General features: G+C 36.7%; 8 protein-coding genes and 3 pseudogenes across 13 annotated transcripts; 5 read left to right on the top strand and 6 right to left on the bottom strand.

The window, feature by feature from the left end:
• Window positions 1–226: 226 nt before the first annotated feature.
• Window positions 227–852, top strand: rbm-3.1 (RRM domain-containing protein). The gene is made up of 3 exons (NM_060621.9): window positions 227–268; window positions 487–565; window positions 621–852. Exons 1-3 carry the CDS (start codon window positions 244–246, stop codon window positions 766–768), a joined length of 252 nt encoding a protein of 83 aa, NP_493022.1. The 5' UTR covers window positions 227–243; the 3' UTR covers window positions 769–852.
• A 114-nt stretch (window positions 853–966) lies between these two features.
• Window positions 967–2,647, top strand: exo-3. Of its 2 annotated transcripts, NM_001026413.7 has the most exons (4): window positions 967–1,260; window positions 1,590–1,916; window positions 1,977–2,192; window positions 2,500–2,647. In NM_001026413.7, exons 1-4 carry the CDS (start codon window positions 1,012–1,014, stop codon window positions 2,572–2,574), a joined length of 867 nt encoding a protein of 288 aa, NP_001021584.1. In that variant the 5' UTR covers window positions 967–1,011; the 3' UTR covers window positions 2,575–2,647. The 2 variants fall into 2 exon arrangements, with proteins under 2 accessions (NP_001021584.1, NP_001021585.1); NM_001026414.5 differs by lacking the exon at window positions 2,500–2,647 and having other exon boundaries at window positions 1,590–1,878; window positions 1,977–2,189.
• An 86-nt stretch (window positions 2,648–2,733) lies between these two features.
• On the bottom strand, window positions 2,734–4,261 carry R09B3.6 (annotated as a pseudogene). The gene is made up of 5 exons: window positions 4,191–4,261; window positions 3,934–4,143; window positions 3,698–3,781; window positions 2,947–3,642; window positions 2,734–2,925 (listed from the first exon to the last, which is right to left on the bottom strand). Coding segments are annotated over exons 1-5 (1,253 nt in total).
• Window positions 4,262–5,069: 808 nt separating this feature from the next.
• fbxa-217 lies at window positions 5,070–6,484 on the bottom strand (annotated as a pseudogene). Its single transcript has 5 exons — window positions 6,417–6,484; window positions 6,156–6,365; window positions 6,028–6,111; window positions 5,316–5,974; window positions 5,070–5,264 (listed from the first exon to the last, which is right to left on the bottom strand). Coding segments are annotated over exons 1-5 (1,216 nt in total).
• Window positions 6,485–6,907: 423 nt separating this feature from the next.
• Window positions 6,908–8,558, bottom strand: fbxa-216 (F-box domain-containing protein; the record flags this gene model as incomplete). Its single annotated transcript, NM_001377646.1, has 5 exons — window positions 6,908–7,239; window positions 7,301–7,982; window positions 8,030–8,113; window positions 8,158–8,278; window positions 8,321–8,558. The coding sequence occupies 5 exons, from the start codon at window positions 8,556–8,558 to the stop codon at window positions 7,048–7,050; spliced, it is 1,317 nt and encodes a 438-aa protein (NP_001364570.1). The 3' UTR covers window positions 6,908–7,047.
• A 183-nt stretch (window positions 8,559–8,741) lies between these two features.
• Window positions 8,742–11,429, top strand: Y47H9C.9 (Zinc finger PHD-type domain-containing protein; the record flags this gene model as incomplete). Its single annotated transcript, NM_060617.2, has 4 exons — window positions 8,742–8,951; window positions 8,997–10,747; window positions 10,794–11,106; window positions 11,154–11,429. The coding sequence occupies 4 exons, from the start codon at window positions 8,742–8,744 to the stop codon at window positions 11,427–11,429; spliced, it is 2,550 nt and encodes an 849-aa protein (NP_493018.2).
• A 267-nt stretch (window positions 11,430–11,696) lies between these two features.
• Window positions 11,697–12,811, bottom strand: Y47H9C.14 (annotated as a pseudogene). Its single transcript has 5 exons — window positions 12,628–12,811; window positions 12,498–12,564; window positions 12,276–12,424; window positions 11,834–12,125; window positions 11,697–11,744 (listed from the first exon to the last, which is right to left on the bottom strand). Coding segments are annotated over exons 1-5 (740 nt in total).
• On the bottom strand, window positions 12,671–13,544 carry Y47H9C.12 (Mos1 transposase HTH domain-containing protein). The gene is made up of 4 exons (NM_060615.3): window positions 13,456–13,544; window positions 13,199–13,409; window positions 13,071–13,154; window positions 12,671–13,023 (listed from the first exon to the last, which is right to left on the bottom strand). The coding sequence occupies exons 1-2, from the start codon at window positions 13,515–13,517 to the stop codon at window positions 13,253–13,255; spliced, it is 219 nt and encodes a 72-aa protein (NP_493016.1). The 5' UTR covers window positions 13,518–13,544; the 3' UTR covers window positions 12,671–13,023; window positions 13,071–13,154; window positions 13,199–13,252.
• Window positions 13,545–13,933: 389 nt separating this feature from the next.
• On the bottom strand, window positions 13,934–16,287 carry Y47H9C.8 (NACHT_N domain-containing protein). The gene is made up of 10 exons (NM_060614.8): window positions 16,177–16,287; window positions 16,039–16,119; window positions 15,744–15,976; window positions 15,411–15,677; window positions 15,241–15,349; window positions 14,540–14,615; window positions 14,374–14,487; window positions 14,263–14,320; window positions 14,090–14,205; window positions 13,934–14,043 (listed from the first exon to the last, which is right to left on the bottom strand). Exons 1-10 carry the CDS (start codon window positions 16,217–16,219, stop codon window positions 13,971–13,973), a joined length of 1,170 nt encoding a protein of 389 aa, NP_493015.1. The 5' UTR covers window positions 16,220–16,287; the 3' UTR covers window positions 13,934–13,970.
• A 203-nt stretch (window positions 16,288–16,490) lies between these two features.
• eif-2Bbeta (Translation initiation factor eIF2B subunit beta) lies at window positions 16,491–18,642 on the top strand. Its single transcript, NM_060613.6, has 4 exons — window positions 16,491–16,559; window positions 16,605–16,941; window positions 17,153–17,513; window positions 18,243–18,642. The coding sequence occupies exons 1-4, from the start codon at window positions 16,498–16,500 to the stop codon at window positions 18,503–18,505; spliced, it is 1,023 nt and encodes a 340-aa protein (NP_493014.1). The 5' UTR covers window positions 16,491–16,497; the 3' UTR covers window positions 18,506–18,642.
• A 1,017-nt stretch (window positions 18,643–19,659) lies between these two features.
• csp-3 (Non-catalytic caspase homolog csp-3) lies at window positions 19,660–21,717 on the top strand. Of its 2 annotated transcripts, NR_138525.1 has the most exons (8): window positions 19,660–19,702; window positions 19,895–19,984; window positions 20,122–20,199; window positions 20,253–20,366; window positions 20,681–20,791; window positions 21,099–21,335; window positions 21,378–21,473; window positions 21,523–21,717. NR_138525.1 is itself a non-coding variant. In NM_060610.4 (4 exons), exons 1-3 carry the CDS (start codon window positions 20,929–20,931, stop codon window positions 21,432–21,434), a joined length of 420 nt encoding a protein of 139 aa, NP_493011.2. In that variant the 5' UTR covers window positions 20,878–20,928; the 3' UTR covers window positions 21,435–21,473; window positions 21,523–21,715. The 2 variants fall into 2 exon arrangements, 1 of the variants encoding a protein (NP_493011.2); NM_060610.4 differs by lacking the exons at window positions 19,660–19,702; window positions 19,895–19,984; window positions 20,122–20,199; window positions 20,253–20,366; window positions 20,681–20,791 and adding an exon at window positions 20,878–21,054 and having other exon boundaries at window positions 21,523–21,715.
• Window positions 21,718–22,083: the final 366 nt, after the last annotated feature.

Raw genomic sequence — 22,083 nt, 5'->3', positions numbered from 1 at the left:
GCCCAATGTGAGCTTACAACTGAAAATTCAAGTTTCAACACTCTTCGCGGTCTTATTTTGGACTAATTCCTCATATTTTCAGCTTGAAATGGAAAAAATCTGTCGAAATCGATGCTATTCGAGGGGCGGGGCCAAAACGCAACCCTGGCACGGTTTTTACGCAACTGCCGCACGTTTTCTCCAAGGCAGGGTGAGCGGAAAAATTAAACCGTCATAAATTTTCTGCTACGGCCTAAAATCGTCATGTCTGGAATCTTCTCTGTTTACGGTTAGTTTTTTAATAATTTATTTTAAGTATTAAACAATCGGAAACTGGTTAAAATAGCCAATAAAACTCGATATTGTCCTGAAATTTTGGGATTTTTCGGAAAAATCGAATTCGCGAAGTTTTCCCTAATATTTTCATTTGAAAAGGCAATTTTAAGTGTTTAGATTCAAATTTGGTTGCGAAATATTTAAATCAATTAAAATTTTCCTTTTTTTTAGTTGGAAACGCTCCATTCCAGACCACCGAGGAGGAGCTTGGAAACTTCTTCAGCAGCATCGGACAAATCAACAACGTCAGGTAACTCTCCCAGCCAGCCCGAGCTTCATGATTTCTAACGCAATATCTCTTTCAGAATCGTCTGTGATCGCGAAACCGGACGTCCACGTGGATTCGCCTTCATCGAGTTCGCCGAGGAAGGATCCGCACAGAGAGCCGTCGAGCAGATGAATGGAGCCGAGTTCAATGGAAGACCACTCCGCGTCAACCTCGCCAACAAATAAGTTGATCTTCATATCGGGTTTTTGTTACTTTTTTGCTCTTCACTGATCTCATTATTAATAACAATCCAATGAAACTATCGATTTAATTATTTAATTCAATTTCAACTATTCTCTAACTAATCTGTTCAACATTCGGGGAAGTTTCTCTATTTGTCATCCTTCCATCCGCCGACCTGATTCAACTTTCTTCTTCCCCAGCTGCTCCGTTCAAGAGCCTACTCGACTACTAACCTGTTGCTGAAAATGTCGAAGCGAAAAGCAGAAGAAGCACCAGCACCAAAGCTCGCCTCGATCTTCACAAAGAAGGTGAAGCCGGCAGAAGAGGACAATAATCAGAAAAGCTGGAAGTTTGTGTGCTGGAACGTGGCAGGGCTCAGAGCTTGTGTGAAGAAAAGTGATTTTAAGGAAGTGCTCGCCGAGGAGCCTGACCTCGTTTTTCTAGGAGAGACCAAGTGTAAGGAGTGGCCCCCGGAGATGGAGGAGACGTTTAAGGTAAGGAATTCCTGGAAGAAAAGAGATTTTTCGCATATTTTACGGCCGGGTTTCATCAAAAATATGTTTATTAACACATTTTAAACGAAAAAACGTAGAAATTTCCATTAAATCCAAGCGGAAATTCACTATTTTTCCTGAAATCTACAAAGAAAATCGCAATTCAAAAGAAATTTGCATAAAAATAACATTTAAAAGTCAAAATTCTACCAGATTTCCATTTAAATAGGGATATTATGTGCTTTTTAAAAATATTTTGAATGAAATTTTAGCAGAAAAATGCGAGAAAATGGCTGAAAAAGCGATTTTCAAAGCTAATTTTTTTCCAGAACTACACCAAAACCCTCGTCGTCTCCACAGAGAAGAACGGTGGCTACGCAGGAGTCGGGCTGCTCAGCAAATGTGCTCCGATGAAGGTTCACAAAGGAATCGGTGACCCAGAATTCGACACTGCCGGACGTCTGATCATCGCCGAGTTCTCCAAGTTTTACTTTATCGGAGCTTACGTTCCAAATTCGGGCGCGAAGCTGGTGAATTTGGAGAAACGAGGACGCTGGGAGAAGCTGCTGACCGAGAAGATGAAGGAGATGGACGAGAAGAAGCCAGTGATCTACGGGGGTGATTTGAATGTTGCACATAATGAAATTGATCTGAAAGTAAATATATTGTATTAAATTTGTTTTAAAAATTATAAATTAACTCCCTGATCCTTTCAGAATCCAGAATCAAATCGAAATAAAACCGCGGGATTCACAGATCAAGAACGTGGATGGTTCAGTGAGATGCTCGAGTTGGGATTCACCGACACCTTCAGAGCCATGCATCCCGACGAGAAGAAGTACTCATTTTGGAGTTATCTGGCGAATTCTCGGCAGAAAGATGTTGGATGGAGATTGGATTATTATGTTGTCAGCAATCGAATTATGAATAAGGTCTCGTCTGGAAGCTGTGGAAAATTGAAAAAATGGGCAAAAAATGCAATATGTCTGGGATTTTTTCCCGTAAAATCCCGGTGGATACCGAAATTTTGATGGAATTTGCCATAAAAATTTGATTTTCCAAAAAAATTTAGACAAAATCCACCGGGGAATTGAAATTTTTCAGAAGATTTCCATGAAATCCACTTAAAAATTTAGAATTTTACTGAAATTTCGACGTAATCCAAGTGGAAATTCAATTTTTCCACTGGAATTTTGATAAAATCCAAATTAAAATTCAATTTTAATGTTCTTTTTTCAGGTCAAACGCAGTGATATCATGAGCTCGGTGATGGGAAGCGACCATGCTCCGGTCGTCATGCAAATCGACTTCTAAATTGCTTCTGATTATTTTATTTTGTGAATATTGCTTTAAAACTTGTATTTTTGATGAATCTCGACTAATTTTTAAATTTAGAAAGTCTGAAAAAAAAAAACAAATTCATCAACAAGTAACAATGTTTAACAGAATTTCAAAAAATGGAAACAACACGAGATCACTGTTCTTTTTTAATTTCCAAATAGCCAAAGGTGAGCCTAATTTTGAAGCGTGACGTCTCGGTTTCATAGACGAACGGAGCATGTTCTTCGTCTGATTGCTCATGATTGAAAAGCATCGCGAGTTGAGAAGCCTTAATTGTAGAGCATCTGATGATTGCGGATTGAAAGTGATCGGATTTCATGTGAATCTGGAAAAAAAAATCAGATTTATTGAAAATAATCAATTTTCTAAAGTATATCTCTAATCTTGATGGCGTCATCAACCGTGAATTCTTCCATTTTAACCTCAAAACCCGACAAATGGAAGAGATTTTCAATTGGGAAAGTAAAACGGTGATCCCAGACTCGAAGTTTCTTAATCTTCTTCCACTGCTCCAGCTCAAAAAGAGCCAAGTACATATCCATTGTTTCATCAACATAATCATCATAAATACTGTTCCACGTCCTTCTTATTGGAGAGCTCATCAATGCCAATTTCTTCGAGATCTCCCGGTTTAAAATGGGAAACGACTTGGGTAATATCTTGCAGGTCCAGCATGTCAATCGTGAATTTTTTAGCACTAATTTCCGCCTCCGAAGCTTTGAAAGTCTCCTTGAAATTCTCATAGCAGTTAGCAACTTCAAATCTTTCAGTGAATTCATCATTGACCTCCACTTTGAACTCTTCCAGCTTAAGATTCGGATTTTTCAATAGAATCGCCACGTCGTCCAATGGTTTCTTCATATATTCCTTATTGCGAATTTTTTTATTCTTCCGACACGTATACGATCGATAATCTTCGTCATCGTCATCATGGTACAACTCCAATCGATCGTAGCCCATGCTCATCGAGATTTTTTTGATGCCAGAATTGCGATTGTCGATGATAGATCTCAAGTTTCGAGACACATTACGAATAGGAAATCTGAAAATTTGGGTATTAACTATTTTTAAAAATTAAGTAAGCATTGAAGACTGACGTTTCAAATGGTTTCATATCATCCAGAACTTTATGAACAATTTGGATAGGCATATCGGGCAGGCTGCGACTTTTTGGATCATAGCTGAAAGTTATTTTATTTTGTTTAAGGCGCTCTCGCTAGCTTCCCTCATATTTTGAAATGTAAGAGTTTGCCGAACTAGGCCATTTTGACTCGGTCATGCCTGGGGTAGATTTACGGCGCGTTGCGTGTCGCGTCGCGGCTCGGTTAATTACCTCATTTCACAGTCTAAATCAGCATCTCCATTTCCGATTTGATAGTACCAAAAGTCGAATTCGCGATATTCCATCAAACCGTATCCGAGAACATTACAAAACGAGTGATATGCACTATAGACAGACTCTTTCTGAAGATACAGGAACAGAATACATGAGCGAATGGCAATTTTGTTGTTTCGCAGAAGATTCTTCTTTTCTATTATTTTTCTGGAAAATGCATATTATTTAGAGTTTAAACTAAAGAAGCAACAAACTCGTAACACAAATCCATCGATTCGTCGAATTCAGAACAAGAGCAGGAATCGGACTCTGACATTGTACTCATTGGGGGAGTCGAGTTTGTGGATTTGTGCTTAAAGGTAGAGTGAGGCCAGTGGGGAAATTGCTTTAAAACATGCCTTTAAAAAATTCAAAAAATTTTTTTCTAGATTTTATATGATTTTTTGAAAATTGGAAAAATTTTAATTTCCCCCTAATTCCTATAGGTTCCTATTTGAATTTCCGCCAATTGGATTCGCTCGGTGGAGCGCGCATTTAAAAAACACAGAAAATGAAGAAAATCAGTGGAATAATAGAAATAAATAGGAAAATAATGAAAATCATGCAAGCGCGCTCCAACGAACGAGTTCAATTGGCGGAAATTTAAATAGGAATTAGGGGAAAACTGCGATTTTTCCAATTTTCAAAAAATCATAAAAATTTAGAAATTTTTTTTGAATTTTTTATCATGATATTCGATCATTGTGGTACCATAGGCATGTTTTAAAGCAATTTGGCCAATTTTGAGCGTTTTTTCAAATGTTTCAGCTGAAATTATTGTTATTTTCAGATAAAACAACTAAATTTCAATGAAATATGTTGAAAAAACATGGCAAAATAGGTATAATTCTGTAGAATTTTCATGCTTATTTTAATTTTAAGTTCACTCAAATTAGGCCGAAAAACGAGCTAAAATTTGCTAAAGAACAGTCGGAACGCCGTGTTTTTTTTTTCGAAAAATAACAAGTTTCGAAAGTACCACTGTGGGAAATATGAATGAACTCAAATATAATAAGAAGAAATATCAAAAAAAAAATCGAACTAACAATTTTATTGTTTAAACTTTAAACAAAAACTTAACAAAGGCCGGACATTAATTATTGTTTTCTTTTTTAATCTCAAACGAGTCATATCCAAAATTGATTTTGAAGCGAGATCCCATTGTTTTATAGATGATTGAGCCACTTTGTTGTGCAACGTTTCGGTTGAAAATCTTCACAAATTGGTAGGGCTTTTTGATGTGGCTTCTGACGATTCCGGATTGAAAAGAAGGGGAATTCTGGACGATCTGAAAAAAAAAACAGAATATATAACGAAAATCCCCGGTGTTTTAGCATACATCTCTGATCTTCTCTGCATCTTGAATCGTGAATTTCTTCAAACGAATCTCGAAATGCGAAAAATGCGACAACGTCTCAATTGGAAAATGAATCGAATCATCCACTCCGATTTTGACTTTTTTTCGCTTTCTGCCAGTGCTCGAGCTCGGTGAGCGGCTTGTAAATTTCCATATTTTCCTCAAATACTTCATCATCGTCAAATTCTGTGTCTTTGACAGTCAAATGTCGAATTTCAATTTCCTCGAGAACTCTTGGCTTGAAGCGAAAGAACATCCATTGCGCATCATGAGGTTTTAACATTCCGATCGAGAATTTTCGGACGCTGTTTAACTGAACACGCAAAAATAAGAACATCATTCGGAATTTCCCATTCAACTCCCACCGATTTCTTTCGTCCGGATCATTTCCAAATCTTAATTCGAACTCTTCCAATTTATTATTTGTCGTGATAGTCTCCAATTGATCCATAGCATTTTCCAAATATGAGTTACTATCCTCATCTTCATCACTTTTTCTAAACTTTTGTTGAAGACTTTCTTGATTATTCAACTTCAAGCGAGCTTCGCCGTCGTTCACCTCCATGGTAACTTTTTTGATAACAGGATAATGATAGTCGAAGAGAGATCGCAGATTCGAGGAGACATCACGAATAACGAATCTGAAATTTTTTTTTTTTTTTCATTTTTCTGCTGATTTCATAGTAGGATATACCTTTCCAGTGGAGGAATATTTTCCAAAATATTGTGAACAATTGCGAGTGGCATATCGGAGAGACCGCGGCTTTCTGGATCCCAGCTGAAAGTTATAAAGTACTACGAATTGCCAATTATGATAATTACCTCATTTCACAGTCCAAATCAGCATCTCCATTTCCAATTTGATAGTACCACAAGTCAAATTCCCGATATTCCATCAATTCGTCTCCGAGAACCCCACAAAACTTGCTGTATGCCTCGAAAACTGGAATTTTTTGGAGATACAAGGACAGAATGAATGCTCGGGTGGCAGATTTGCTGTTTCGCAGGAGATTTGTCTTTTGGACCCGTTTCCTGAAAGATATAAAAATAAACTTTTTAAGAATGGCAGAAAAAAAAACATACTTTTCAATCAAATCCTTTAATTCGTTGGATTTTTCATCGCGTCGAGATTGAGCGATGGATTTCGGCATTTTTTTCGTTTAAAACTGCAAAAATTACAATTTAAATTGCGATTAAAATCTAGTTTTAACGTTTTTCAAATCAAAAAACAATTTCAAAAAATGTTTGCGCGTGAAATCTTGTGTATTCTACGCAATAGGCAACACGAAGTGTATTGCGTACTTCGCCGACTACAGTAGCCCGAGAACTTTTTAATCAGGATTGGGCATGTTTCAGCTGAAATAAATGTTATTTTCAGATAAACCAAGTGGATTTTCTATATTTTGACACAAAATCGCTATGAAATATGCTAAAAAACATGGCGAAATAGAGAATTCTGAAGAAAAGTCGAAAATAATTGTGTTTGAAGCTTTTTCCCGATTTTCATTTAGTTTTTTCATGAAAATATGAGAAAAACAATAAAAATACTTGTTTTTTAAAATAAAACTGGGTAATGACATAAAAAAGAATTTATTAGAAAACAAAGTTGCGGAATATAAAAAAAAAAACTGCACCGAATCAAAATGTAGAACAAAAAAATATCGTTTTAACAAAAAAACTCAGCAAAAAATGTCGATTTTTTCATTGTTCTCGTTTAAATTCTTTTAAATTCAATAGAAGAGTATCCAAGCCCAATTTCGAAGCGAGAATCCTTGGTTTTATAGATAATTGGACCATTTTCACCGCCAGAATATTTCGGGTTGAACACCTTCAACATGTTAGTGCCTCCTGGATCTTTGGAGAATGTGATGATTCCGGATTGAAAGTGAGCGGTTTGCAGGAGAACCTGAAAAAATAAGTGAAATTACGAACATTTTTAAAATTTAAAAATTTAAATTTTAAATTACATCTCTAATCTTGATAGCATCATTTTTCGTGAATTTATTCAAGGAAATCTCAAAGTTTTCCAAGTGAAAAAGGGCTTCAATTGAAAAATCCAACGAATCATCCACTCCGATTTTGACTTTTTTCGCTTTCTGCCAGTGCGCGAGCTCGGTGAGCTGCTCGTACATTCCCATATTATCCTCAAAACTGTCATCTGAATCATCATCATATCGAGGACACCTGGGATACTTTGGGTACTTGTATCCAGTGCAGAAATATTCAATTTCAATGTCCTCGAGATTTCCTGGCTTAAAGTGAGAGAACGCTGCCTTCGCATCATCCGGCCGCAATAGTTCAATTGAGAATTTCTTGGTATTCAGAACAGCTTTTGAAGCTTTAAACATATCCGAAACATCATCATACAGCCCCCATCGATGTTTTTCGCCGGCTTCATCATCGAAATGAACTTCAAATTCTTCCAATTTATGATTTTTCGTGAATTTCGCTACTTTTTCCAATGCAATTTCCAAATATTTCTCATTTCCATCATTTCCATTACATGAAAACGTTTTTTCCAGCTCCTCATGATTTTCAAAAAATAAAATCGCTTCTTCGTCTTGCACCTGCATGTAAACATTTTTGATGACACGGTAGCGCTCGTCGAAGAGATTTCTCAGCTTCTTCGACACATTTCGAACCACCATTCTACAATTTTTAAATTATTTCTGTAATAATAAGGCTAAAATAATCACCTTTCCGCTGGCAATAGCTTTTCCAAAACTGTATGGACAACCGTGTCGGGAAAATCGGTGAAAATCGGACTTTTTGGGTTGTAGCTGAAAGTTATTATATGGAAATAATCACTTTAAAATTGAAAAACCTCATTTTACAGGTCAAATTAGCATCTCCATTTCCAATTTTATAGTACCAGAAGTCAAATTCCCGATATTCCATGAAATCGTCACCGAGAACTTCACAAAACGTGTCGTATGCCTTCAAAACTGGAATTTTTTGGAGATAAAGGGACAGAATGATTACAATACATTTATAGATTATTCGTTTCTTCGTCGTTACTGTTGAAGCGGTTGGGGAGGTTGGAGCCGTTGTTGTTGCTGTTGGAGCTGCTCGGAGGGCCGACGAATCTGGAAGAATAAAATGCCCTACGGGGTTTAATTTTCGAAATTGGTCTACAATAAATAAAAAATGACCTGAAAAAAAATAGTAATTGATTCGAAGGTACCGGTCCTGTCGCGAGCCGTCAATCCCGACCATCCTCGTCATTGATGCATCCCGACCATCCTCGCCATCGATCTATACCGACCATCCTCGTCATCCTGAAAAGTTAAATTGTTTATACTATAATAAATGTTATTAAATATTGTTGTGCTTTAAAAAGGGTAGGACCCCTCCAAGGAATCTATGCAAAAATTTTCTGGGCAAAGTGACATTTTTTAACAGGAAGCCATGTCTACGCCGCTTAGGATGACGACGCCTCTTGGTGTATCCTTATCATCCGACCTGAAACGTGCCTTGCAAGACAATGAGAAGCTGACAAGGGACGTGAGCGATGCAAAACTTTTGAAAGAAGATGCTGAAATAAAGCTGAAAAAAATTAGGGATAAGCTTAATGGAGAGCACTCTGAGAAGTTGGGAAAGTTGAATGATAAGTACAAGGTATATAATAGAGATAAGAAATTGCTGAAATAGATAATATTTTAGGCTGTACAAGAAGAACTGAAAACGATGAAACAGAGTTGGACGCAGTTGAAACGGGAGAAAGGAGTTTTGGAAACTGAAAACCGTCGTTTGGAAACTGCAAAAAGGGAATTAGATCGGCAACTTTCAGGAAAAAATGATGAATTACGAATGGCAGATGTGGAAAAAGTCGAAGATGTTAAGATGATTCGGGACCTGAAAGCAGGGAAACGGCCACCTTTCAAAACTGAATTCAAAAATCTCATCAGCAGGAGCGAGAAGTTTAGGAGAATAGAGATAGCGAGAGCTGAACTTCAGCGATGTGGTGAGAAATACCTACAAATACAGTTATTTAAAGTGATTTTAGGCGGCGAATCTTCTGAATTTTACCGCCTTCTTCTTGGAAGATTGAGTAAGTTGGGTCTTCTGAAATGGAAGATGTCAAAGAGGGAAGGATTATATCTCTATCACGCCAGCAACCTCACGAGAAGACGATTCACCAAGTTGAAACAAATGCTGCGAGGAAGTGGATGTATCGATCCATTGCCATCTATTCATGAGATCAAAAAGCTGGAGAAAGTTGTTGGCTCCTCGGATCAATTCAAGGTCACCGAGCATACCGTTGACGGTAAATCCGTGGTCGCCGTTCATCTGCTCGACGTCGTCAAAATGTTAACTGAAAGGATTAATGAATTAGTTGCTAATGGAAAGATGGTAGTTGGAGACGATCCTATTTGGCTTACGATCCTCGGCGATAAAGGATCAGAAGAATTCAAGTTATGTTTGTCAATTGGAAATGTCTCCCAACCTAACAGCTGTTTCCATCTAATTCCACTTGGCATTTTCAATGATGACGAAAGCAGTGAAAACATTCGAAAGTATCTAGGTCCCATCGTTGAACAACTCAATCGATTATTATTCCTAAAGATAAAAGTAGGCGATAAGGACATTGATGTACCTGTGGAGCAGTATCTTGGGGGAGATATGAAGTTCCAATGCGATGCTATTGGTCATGAGGGAGGAAACAGTACCTATCAGTGCATGCAGTGCTTTTCGCTACGAGGGCAGTCGATCAGCAGGTACCTTCGCAGATACAACATTGAGCTCAGAACTCCGGATGACTACAAGAGAGATAGCTCCAAACCGTCCAAGCCATCACATCATGTCGCAAGAAGAAACGTTGTACAGAATTCCAGCTTCTTGTTCGATCTCATCAGTTTGTTCAACGTGATTCCTCCATCCTTGCATATCATCATGGGAGTAGCCCAGAGATTCGCGTTTGACTACCTGATTCTTTGGGCTGCAAGGTTGGATAACCCCTCCATGCAATTAAAAAGGGGTGACATCAAGAAAACCAGGATCTCGAAGGCAGTAGTCAATGATAGAGCTGAAAAACTGGAGGAGCTGGAAGAATTTCTTTCAGGAACAAAATGTGCTCTTCAGGTTGTTCAAAATTTCAAGGATCGTCAAGTCAACGGGTACAAGTCACCAGCCGAGCCGTGTAGAGCAGCGATGTGCTTGTTCAAGGACAAGACTATGAAACTGGCAACTTCATACGATGGGCGCAAAGTGGACTGTCAGACTTGTTCCAAGTCTGTACACGGCGTATGCTGTGGGCTGTGGGACCCTGAAAGTTGGAAGCTTACCACTGAAGATTCTCCTGACGTGGATTGCTTCGAGTGTCGATCCATGACGGTGAATCGCATCGAGATGGAAGCTGAATCCACCATTGCACATCTGGAAAATGAGAAGAATAAATTGATGGAAGATTTGAGGTTGGAGTATTTATATTTTCTTTAAAGAAAGCATTTCAATTTACAGATTAGCTCAAGCAGAATACGATAGTCTCATCCAAACCGCGGGGGGGGGGGGGCAGAACAAAACGAGAAAGCGGCTTGAGGAAATTTGGAAACGCCATGGTGCTGATATGTCTGCCTGGCAGCAGAATTTCACAGGAAATCACACGCTAAAATTATTGGAAGAAGCTGCGGTCCTCGACTATCTAGGCATTTTTCCTGCTGGTTCAGATCGTGACGGCATCGCGACTTTTCTCATTTCACTTGGCAAATTGCAAAAACTATGCGTTGCCCGAACACTGAGTGATGATGAAATTAAACTAATGGATCAACACATCGTAAACTACACTAGCTTCTTTATAAATATAAATAAACTATATTTCAGAATGACCTTTGGGAAGCCCTAAAAAGCTACGCTCCTGATGACGTCGTCACTCCAAAGCTTCATGTGCTCTTGGAGCACGTGATGCCGTTCGTAAACGCAAAAAAGACCTGGGCGTTGACTAGTGAGCAGGGTATCGAGTCTCTTCACTCGTGGTACAACAAACTCAATGCTCAAATCCGAACTTCTGCAAAGTTATCTACGCGGGCAACATATTGCTTTAAAATGATTTTCATTAAATGTTACGTTTATGCCACATGCGACTACATTCGTAATTAAGTTAGTTCGATGTCGTTTTTCTTGTTTCACTAACCATTTCTCTGCGTTCCGTTGACTTTCCAATTGTTTCCGGTCCGGTTACTTCTCAGAAATTGATAATTGTTATTTGTTATGTTGCTTGACCTTGTTATATAATTTTTTGCGTGATTTATTTCATTTTTGCATTCAGTATTTGTTTTTTCCCAACAAAACATGTTTTGCTTTTTAAGAAAATACTTTTAAATTTAGCATTTCAAATTTTCAGGGTGAAAACCCTTGTTTCGAAACTTACGTAGTGACTCGACGGGCTTGTTGATCTGACGTTTGTTGTTCTTTCTGAAGAAACGGAGGCTCTTGATGAACTTGACGTCGACAGAGAGAGAGAGGAAGATGTGCTTCCTTCGCTTTTAGTACTATTTTAGCACTCTCAAATCTTTCTTTCTTGGATCATAAATTAAAAGACGACCATTTGGACGATGCTCGAAGAGATCCAGAATGGAATCACGATCATCGAATTTTGTTGATGATTCGGCGAAAATGATTCTTCCATCGAGAAGAATATCCAAATCATTCAAATATTTGATTGGAGCAGCATTTTTGTTGTTTGCAGGCAGTTCTCCAGCTCCGAGGATTTTCACAACTTTCTCCTCTTGCCAATTTATTGCGAACAATCCCAAATACGCATCAACAATGTCCAGCTCGCCGACGTCGCTCAATCTGAAAATATTTGTTCTAATACAAATTTATAAAAAAGCAAATCATGAAACCCCGACATTAATTTTTTTGTTGTACTCGTGAGGAATCGAAATTGCATGTCTTATCTTATCACAATGATAATAAAGAAAGATCGCCGGATCTATATCTAACCTCGAAACGGAGGTTCTTGATGAACTTGGCGTCGACTTCCTTCTATGGAGAGGAAGATGTGCTTCTTCGGCTTCGTGATCCCATTACGGTGAGCCTTGTTGTTCCGGTTGTGATTGGTGTGATTCTCGGGCTTCCATGCATTGTGTGGCCTGCAAAATTTGTACTTTTCACTTTGCAATTCGATTTCAACACAAACCTGTGAGAGCTACTTGAAATTCTCACTCTCTCTGGACGATCTCGAACTCTCCAATGTGTTCGTGCTCACTGCGGCCCGGAAAAGGACAAAACCCTGAAAAAAACGTTGCTCAGATAAGGAAAAGACGGATAAAGAAAGTATAAAACCGAAAAGTACATGTAAAGCTTATTAACATTATCGTTTTCATCGAAAACATATATGAAACGGCTTCATTCGCCCAAAAATCCGTTTCCTCTCGATAATTCTGAAAATTAAGCGAAAAAAAACGAAAAATTGGGTCGATTTTATGAAGTAAAATACGATTTAAACATAATGATGCAATTAAATTCGAAAAAATCATCTGAAAACTATTAAAAATGCGATAAAAAGCAGAAAAATATTGCAAAATCGGTACCTAAATTTCATGCAGCAAAGCTGCTCTAATGAACTCTCGCCTCTGTGACGTCACGATTTTTTGAAAATTTTTTCCGCATTTTCTCGCAATGAGTCGCAATGAGACAGATTGACACCACGTGATTTCTCAGCTTCTTGGACACATTTCGAACCACCATTCTACAATTTTTAAATTATTTCTGTAATAATAAGGCTAAAATAATCACCTTTCCGCTGGCAATAGCTTTTCCAAAACTGTATGGACAACCGTGTCGGGAAAATCGGTGAAAATCGGACTTTTTGGGTTGTAGCTGAAAGTTATTATATGGAAATAATCACTTTAAAATTGAAAAACCTCATTTTACAGGTCAAATTAGCATCTCCATTTCCAATTTGATAGTACCAGAAATCAAATTTCCCGATATTCCATCAAATCGTCTCCGAGAACCCCACAAAACGTGTCGTATGCCTTCAAAACTGGAATTTTTTGGAGATAAAGGGACAGAATGAATGCTCTGGTGGCGATTTTGCTATTCCGCAAGAGAATTGTCTTTTGGATCCGTTTCCTGGAAAATTTACAATTTTTAAATAGAGTCAAAGGAAGAAACAAACTTTTCAATCAAATCCTCCATTTCCTTGGATTTGCCATTGCGACGAGAGCGGGCAGCAGACATTTTGCTCGTTTCAACCGAAAATTAGCTGGAAAAAATAATATTTTCGACGAAAATTGCGATAAAAACTGGTTTTCCGACAAAAAAACATTTCAAAAAATTGTTTGCGCGTGATGTCTTGCGCACGCTACGCAATACACTCCGCGAAGTGTATTGCGTACTCCGCCGACTACAGTACCTCGGGGAACATTTTTATTGCGTTTCTCAATTACTATAATATACTGGGAAAAATAATCATTTAAAAAAGTTAAAAAACGCATTTTTGTGGAAGAAAATCTTTTTTTTTTATAAATTGAGAGCAGATTGCAACGAGCTAACTGTATGACAAAGTTTTATCAGTTTTAAAGGTCAGTTTTCTGAAATTTACATGCTCTTTTTGCCTGCCCTGAAATTGTTCAATAATTCTAAAACAACATTTTAAAATCATAACATTTATTCGAAAAACACAAAAAAAAATCAATTCTTAACATCAATTTCCGCTTCCTCATCGTCGGCACGTGGCTGGTAGATTGTGAACATGAGTTTGAAGCTGAAAATATATTTTTTATTCGAATAAAAATGGGAAATTTGCTCACTCCAAGTCTTGTTTCGCCTCTAAATTCTCTTTCGACGGATTCGTATCGCATCGTCTGATGAGGCTTTCGTACTGGCGCCACGTCACACAATGATGCATATCCACTGGTTTTCCGCGCTGAAAATCGGATTTTTAGTGCTCAAAAAATCACAGCAAAAATCGATAAAACCCTACCGGAGGCGCCATAAGCTCTCTTGTGACAGTGTTATACGGCATTTCTCGGGCTTCATTCCTAAAAAAATCGATTTTTAAACGTAAAATTTAGGAAGAAATCGGGGGTCCTACAAAGCATCAGTCACACATTGTCGGAATTTCGAGCAAAGTTGTTCACGGGTCGACTTTAGAGTCTCAAATGCCACCTCACGGGCTCCATTTGTGTCGCCAAGAGACTCCACGTAGCTGGAAAAAAATTGACAATTAATTTTTAACTGGTTTCAGGTTTCAGGCTTACTCGCTAGAATCGGTAGCTTCTTCGAAAGTTTGGTCGAGCTCCGGGGCTCCAAGTCCGGCCAGGCAGATCAGGAAATCTGGAAAATAGATTTTTAGTGGATTTTGGATTTAAAGAAGGAGAAAATAGCTCAAAAATCTTAAAATTTCGCCAAATTCCAGCTAAAATCTGCAATTTTTCATTGTTTCAGCGATTGAAAACTGATTTCTTGCACTTTTCCGGTTGAAAGTTGAAAAAAATACGAAACATGGACCTGAAAAAGAGCAAAATTGGTGATTTTTGGACATTTTTTGACGGAAAAATTACAAAAAATGCCTAATTTCAGCTAAATTTTGCACATTTTTGGCACTTTTTAAGTAAAAAAGTGGTAATGTACTACAAAAATTAACAAAATTCAGAAAAATTCATAATTGTTTTTTTTGTCCGGCTTGTCTCATTTTTCGCCGTATTTTTTCTTTTTTCTGAATTATTGAAGTTTCTGGGATTTTTTTCCTCTCTTTAAGAAAGAAGAAGAAGAAGAAGCCGAAAGCCTAAGCCTAAGCCTAGGGATAAGCCTGAGCCTAAAGTCTAAGTCTAGCCTAAGCCTTAGCCTTCTTAAAAAATCAGAATCTGAGATTTTCGCTAAATTTAGACGTTTTTTCGAATTTTTTGAGCGTTTTTCCCAATGAAATTCGAGGTTTTTGAGCTTTTTTCTGAGCTCTTACGGAGCAAAGTGTGCACAACATGCGGTGGAATGTCCTGAAGCCATTTTTTGTGCGAAGTACCGCTTTGTCTGAGGCTGTAGTGCCAAATTGCGCATTTTGGCTGGCATGCCTGGAAAAAATCGACTTTTTAAACATTTTTTTTTTTTTAATGCATTTTTGATTTTTCCAACCACAGCAAAGTAATTCTTGATAATCTGCTTGCTTTTCCCGTTCAAATCTCCACTTTTTCGAAAAACCACAGAATTATAGATTTCTAAAAGATCCATTTTCCGGAAAATCTCAGTTTCCTGGATACAATGCTCGCCGGCTCGGATACGTGAAGATGAGAAGTCTATGGACTGTAGAGATGATGACGTGGCACTCATTGTGTGAATTTTGAATTTATAATTTTCAAATTTCTCGCGAATGCTTGACATTGAAGTTTTGAGCAAATTCCACTGAAAAAAAACCAGTTTTTTTTGTTTTTTAGGTGAAAATTCAGATAATTTCTTGGAATTTCGTACCAGAAATGCATTTCCAATGACTACAAGTCTACTATCAATTGTTCCAGTGCTCAGCTCTTCGGACAGATTCCAAATGCTAATATTCGCCATAGTTGGCACATTTTTTGCGAATTTTAGTGTTAGCTCCTTCAGTTTTTCGTCATCCAGTGTTTTTTCAATTATTCCATCGGCAATGATTCTTCCGACCTCTTCCACATTAATTTCAGGCTGTTCCAGTTGTAATTCTAGGTCTTCTGAAATGAAAAAAATTATTATTTTTCTACTTTCTCAAGTAAAAATTTAAAAATTGAATCACCTATCGGAGATCTTTCTAATTTCTCTTCAAGTGCCGCACGTATCGAGTTTTGACTGGTTCCAGGACGCTTTGCTGGGAGATCTGAAGCATTTTCTGGTATTTTATCGATTTTTCGAAGCTTTCACAAGTTTTACTAACCATTAAACCCACCCACGTCTTCTTTTGAGCGTTTTCTATTCATTGTTCACAAAAAAATCTTGGAAGAATTACTGTAAAATCTACAGAGAAATGGATAAAAATTTAAAATAAAGAATGTCCACGAGGAGTACAAAAATTGATTCGAGAGAAGTACACTGGAGAAAGTTAGTCGTGGAGCGCGTTTGCATTAGGATAATTTCAACACATTTTTGCATTTTTTTGGCAAAAAGTGTATTTTTAAAGTTAAAACTTGCTTTTTTTTCAATTTATTTCTTTTATTTTAAACATTAGAAATAAAATTTAAACCCGTACAGATTCAAAATGAGCTCGGACAATGAAATTGAAGACCTGAAGCGAGCATTTATTTTTGCTTTACGAAAAAAGTGAGTTTTCTGATGAAAAAACTCAATTATTCCTTCATTTTCCAGATTTCCACGTGATTCCTCTTCCTCCATAGCAATTGCGACAGTGAATTTGATCAGAAAAATCATTTTCCGCGAAAATCCAAAGACAATGAACGATTTGCAAGTTTCGTTGGCAAATCACTGCAAAAAGCTTCACGGAGCCGAGCGATCGGAGCTCATTATTATTAATATCGGCTTAATGATCACGAAATTGGCTCGAGACGAAGTTCTTCAGAAGAAAGGCGGCGGAGAGCCGGAGCCACTGTATACGCTGTGGAGAGATGACGATGAGACGATTAAAAAGCTGAAAACAGCTGATATGAAGAAGATTAAAAAAGATCTTCAGGCTTCCATTAAGGAGGTAATGCTGGGAACTGGAAACCAGAAAAAAGTCGCTAAAAAATGAAAATTTCTGCTCAAAAAAATCGATTTTTTTTTTTAAAATTTAGAATTTTCAACTAATTTTTCTCATAAAAAATGTAGATTTCGATGATATTAATATCAAAAAAAAGGGAAAATTATAATTTTTATTCAAAAACTACACATTTTTAATGCAATTTTTTCATTTTCAGCTAGTAACGGAAATCGAATCATCTCGTGAATGTATTGCATCTCAATCAACGGAACTTTTATTCAATAATGATGTTGTACTAGTTCATTCACTTCGTTCATCTCAAACAATGCACAATTTCCTATCACATGCCGTCAAATCAGGCCGAAAACATCGTGTAATTGATGTAGTTGATGAAGAAGAACATATTGAATCAACTCCTGACTTTGCAACTGCAATTGAGCTCTATGAAGTCGCCTCGAAGATGCCTGAAGCCTCGAAAGTTGTTCTAGTCGCTGCTGCTTATTTCCCTGATGGATCATGTCTTGTACCTGCTGGTGGACATCAAATTGCACTTCTTGCCAAGAGGCATTGTGTTCCAGGTGCTTAAAATGCCCGTTTTTCTAAAAAAGGACTAAAAAATCGGTTAAAAATCAGTTTTTTTTTCTAAAAAAAATTTAAAATCGTTTTCTGAAGACTTTTCTATTCAAAAAGTGCTTAAAATTACCTTTTTTCCGAAAAAAAAAATCAACGGAAAAAATTTAATAAAGCGAATTTTTCGAGAAAATCAGCTAGAAATCAATTTTCAACTTAAATTTTATAATTTTTTCGAAACTATTAGTGGCATTTTTCAACAAAAATTAAATTTAAATTAAAAAATAAAAAATAAAATTTAAATTTAAATTTAAATTTTAAAAAATTAAAGAAAATTTAAATTTCTAGAAAAAAATAAAATTTAAAGAAAAAATTTAAATTTTAAATTTCAAAAAATTAAAAAAAAAAGTTCAAAGAAAAAATTTAAATTTCTAAAATAAAATAAACAATTTCAAAAAAATTAAAGAAAATTTTAAATTAAAAAAAATTTTAAAATTTAAATTTTAAAATTTTTTTAAAACAATTTAAATTTCTAAAAAAATCGAGTTTTAGAAATTTTAAATTTTCTGTGCATATTCTGGCCATTAAAAAAAAAGCATTCTCATTTTGGAAGGAATTCAACAAAAATTGAAAAATCACTTATTTTTTTCGATTTTCTTTTTTTTTCCTAACTTTGAGACTATTTTGAGTATTATGAACGAAAAAAATGGAAAATAATAATTTTCCAATTTTTTCAGTCTACGTGCTCGCTCCATTCTACAAACTGTGTCCATTCTTCATGACAAATCCGGATTCCCTGCACACATTCCGCTCGAATTCCCTTCCATTCGATCTATCAGCCAAATCAGCAGGCCTTGTAGACTGTCTTCATCCGGCATTTGATTGTCTTCAATCTGATTTGGTTACCCTTTTTGTCTCGAATACTTCATGCGTTATTCCGTCTCATGTGAATCGTCTCAAGGAAGATTATTATCATTCACAGGATATTGCTGATTATTAATTTTATATCGTTTTCTTCTAGCCTCATAACTTGTACCCCCCGTTTTTCTCCATTTTTTCTGGGTCTTTTTTCGTCAAATTATTGTTTCTTTTTGTTTGTTTTGCGCCTCTCAATTTTCAGTAAATTATTTTATAATTTGGATGTGACTTTCCTCAAATTTACAGATTCTTAGAGTGGGAGAATCCACACGTGGTGTCAGGCTGTCCCATCGCTCCACTGCACACAAAAGGCGGGAAACGATTTTTTGAAAATTTGTGACGTCACAGCGCATTTCGATTAATTTTTTGTTTGCAATTTAAGAGTCGATTTTCATTAAATTTTTTTCTTATAATTTATAAAATTGATATTTCACCGAAATTCGGAAAAATTAGCAAGTTAAGTGGAGAAATTGAAGCAAAATACAACAAAATACAATTTTTGAAAAATTATGAAAAAAAGTCACAGAAATCGACGCTTAAATTTATAAACAATTAATCGAAATGCGGTGTGACGTCACAAGTTTTCAAAAATATTTTCCCGCTATTTCGCGTGCAGTGGAGCGATGGGGCAACCTGATACCACGTGAATTCAGGGTTTTGTGTTCAAAATAAATTGAAAATCTATCAAAACTTCGGATCCTTTTGAAATTGGGAATAAAAAATAAGAACAATAAACTTGGAGAATTTTGAAGTGGAAAGAAGAAGAAGAATAAGACAGTATCGAGTGGTCTAGCTGCAGTTGAGAAAGAGTGAGTTTTGTTGCGAATACGACGGAGAAGAATCTCCTCCGATCACGACTTTTATAAATATTGCATAATTATACACTCTATAACGGACGCGAACAACACGAGGCTTATCCAGCACATTGCTCAAGGAACAACAGCCAGTCAATGCTAACAAAAAACAACCACGTGAACCATTCCGCCGTGAACTCTCATGCGATGCATACAAAGAGCAAATGAGTCTGACAACAACAACATTCACGCCATGAACTTGCCACGCCAATTTGAACAACTCAACCCTGGACACGTGAACCTCATCGCCAACCTTGGAGGGATTCCCGAATCAGTTCTGACTCTTATGTTCTTACTTTTGTTTGATTAAAATTAATTTTTTGGAAATAAATGCTTTACTTCCCTTTTTCTAGTATTTCAAAAGCTAAAGTTATATTTTCAGGAATATGATAACCTTGAGGAGGCACCTCGAAAATCCGCAGGAGGTTTGTCATTTTTTTTTCATTTCAAACGTCAATTTAGATTATTCAAATTGAGATTTATAATTAGTTTTTAAGAACCTCAGGATTTTCGTGAAAAAATGCGGAACTTTTATATCCAAAAAGTTCTCATTTGCTCAGAAATTTACAATAGAAAAAGTATTTCGGTATATTTTTTTATTTTAAGAAATTTTTCAGGCGGGCCCACTCGGCGCCAGGGAGCAAAGGAGAAATTCGAAGAGGAAGCAACGAAGAACAAAGCCAGAGAAAGAAAGTGGGTAGAAGAGCGTAAGTTTTTTTCTGACAGTGAACTTGTTATTTTAGCTAACTTCAGCCATTTTTTGGAACCACCACAAAAAGTTTTTGACATCTTTACAAAAAAGTGTCAAGTATTTTTTAAATTATATGTAGCAATCATGTTTCAGACGGCTTCGATCGCCCACGGAGAACCCAATCGCAGAAATTGGCGGAACAAAATCGAAACCGATATGCGAGAAAAAAAGGTACGTATAAGGGTATGAACCTAGTAACACAAAATAACAGTAATTCTTTACAGCAGCTCTGGAGCAATCAGATAAGGTCGAATCGGATGAGGAGGAGAAGTTGAGCGAATCAGATGAGGATGAGGAAGGAAGAGGAGCAGTTGATGAATTTGAATTCGAATCAAACGGTATGTGAGCCGGCTTTGAGAAACCCAAAAAATTCAGCGAATTTCTTTGAAAATTTTGGAAATTTTAGAGATTTAATTTTGAAATTTGTTTAGAATTACAAAATTAGAGTTTTAAAATGAATAATTGTCTGAAAAATTTGAAAAGTTTAGGAATTTTCTAGAATCTTTATAGATTTTTGGAATTTTTTTTTTTGGAAAACGTGGAGGATTAATAGAGCTTTCTTTTTGCAAATTCTTGAAATTAAAGTCAATTTCAGGTGTAATTTATTTTTAATTTTTTAAAAATTTTGAAAAGGACAAAAGAAATATTACAGATGTTCCGTCTCCCCAGGCTCCACCGACACCGTCAATTGCTGATCCGGGCCCCACAGCCTCTTCATCGCCACTCACTCAAGACCCCGCCTCAAACGCCACTGGATTCTCTGGTATGTGAGCGGGCTTTGAAAAACACAAGAAATTCAGCGCATTTCTTTGAAAGCGTTGGAAATTTTAACTTTTGAATTTGTTTAGACTTTCAAAATAAGAGTTCTAAAATTGAATAATTGGAATTAAAATTTTTGGAATGTTTTTTGGAAAACTTGGGGGATTTGCTTTCTTTTTGCAAAGAGCAGTCCGCTGTGATGGATTCATCGACAACTTTTTTGATCGTATTCCAAAGTTCTTCCAGTTTATGAAATCTAAATTCCCAGTAAGTTTGAGGGCGAAATCTCCTCAATATTCTTCTCATTTCAGTCACACCAAACCTCGTCGTCGCAAGCGGATTTATTGGTTTCTTTCTCAACGTCCCCTGGCTTTCTATCATTCAAAGATGAAACCAAAGACACATGGTATATTCAGGAGCTTTATCGAGTGATTATTGAGAACGCGAAAGATACTCATTTGGCGGATCTTCTGACGGAGACCAACAGACGAGTCGTGGAGAAATATGAGGCAGATAAAGTAGTGTTCGTGTGTAAGCAAGCACCTGAGGTAGGCATGCCAAGACTTAAAAGGTATAACAATTGTTTTCAGTTCTGGTCGAGGTTCACAAAACAGCTATTCTTCATGTCTAGAAATGACGTGTTTTGATGTCAATGGCCTCGGTGATCAGTATGCTCTCAGTACATGGTAATATCAATTTTTCGACGCAGCTTTATCATATTTAAAATGTTTTCAGTTTCAACAGTTCTTTCAATTGTCACACATTTTTCCCGCTGCTACGATGAATTACAATACCTATTCAATTTCCAATATCGGATTTTCTATCAATTGTGACGATGTCATGCTAGCCTTATTCATATTTAAAATGCCCGTTTGTCAACTCTTCTGGATATTTTAACTGGTCAATAAAGTGTTTTATTTGAAGTTCTATTTGAAGTATTATATTTGTTTTGAAACTAGTTAAAGTTCAGAATGCTGGCAAGAACAAGGCATAAAATATTTTTAAAAAAAGGAGCTCAATTTTGCTGGTAAAGGCTCACAGTTCTTACTGCCTACTGCCCGAGTGAAGATATAAAGGTTGTAGGTAGGTATTACGCATGCCTACCTGGAACCCTCACTTTCAAATGTTTCCACATTCAGAAAAATACTAATAGTAAGTAGACTGGAGGTGTTTCGAATGGAAGAAAAGATTTGAAACTGGAACACCTGTTGCAGATTTAGCAGCTCCTGTAGCTTCTGCCTCCCGCTGATGCAGCACCAAAACCTCCACTGGCTGGTTAGTTATTTAGAAGCAAGA

This window comes from Caenorhabditis elegans, chromosome I (genome assembly GCF_000002985.6).
Source record: "Caenorhabditis elegans chromosome I".
NCBI classification, from domain to species: domain Eukaryota; kingdom Metazoa; phylum Nematoda; class Chromadorea; order Rhabditida; family Rhabditidae; genus Caenorhabditis; species Caenorhabditis elegans.
This window is presented reverse-complemented; position numbering and strand designations above follow the sequence as displayed.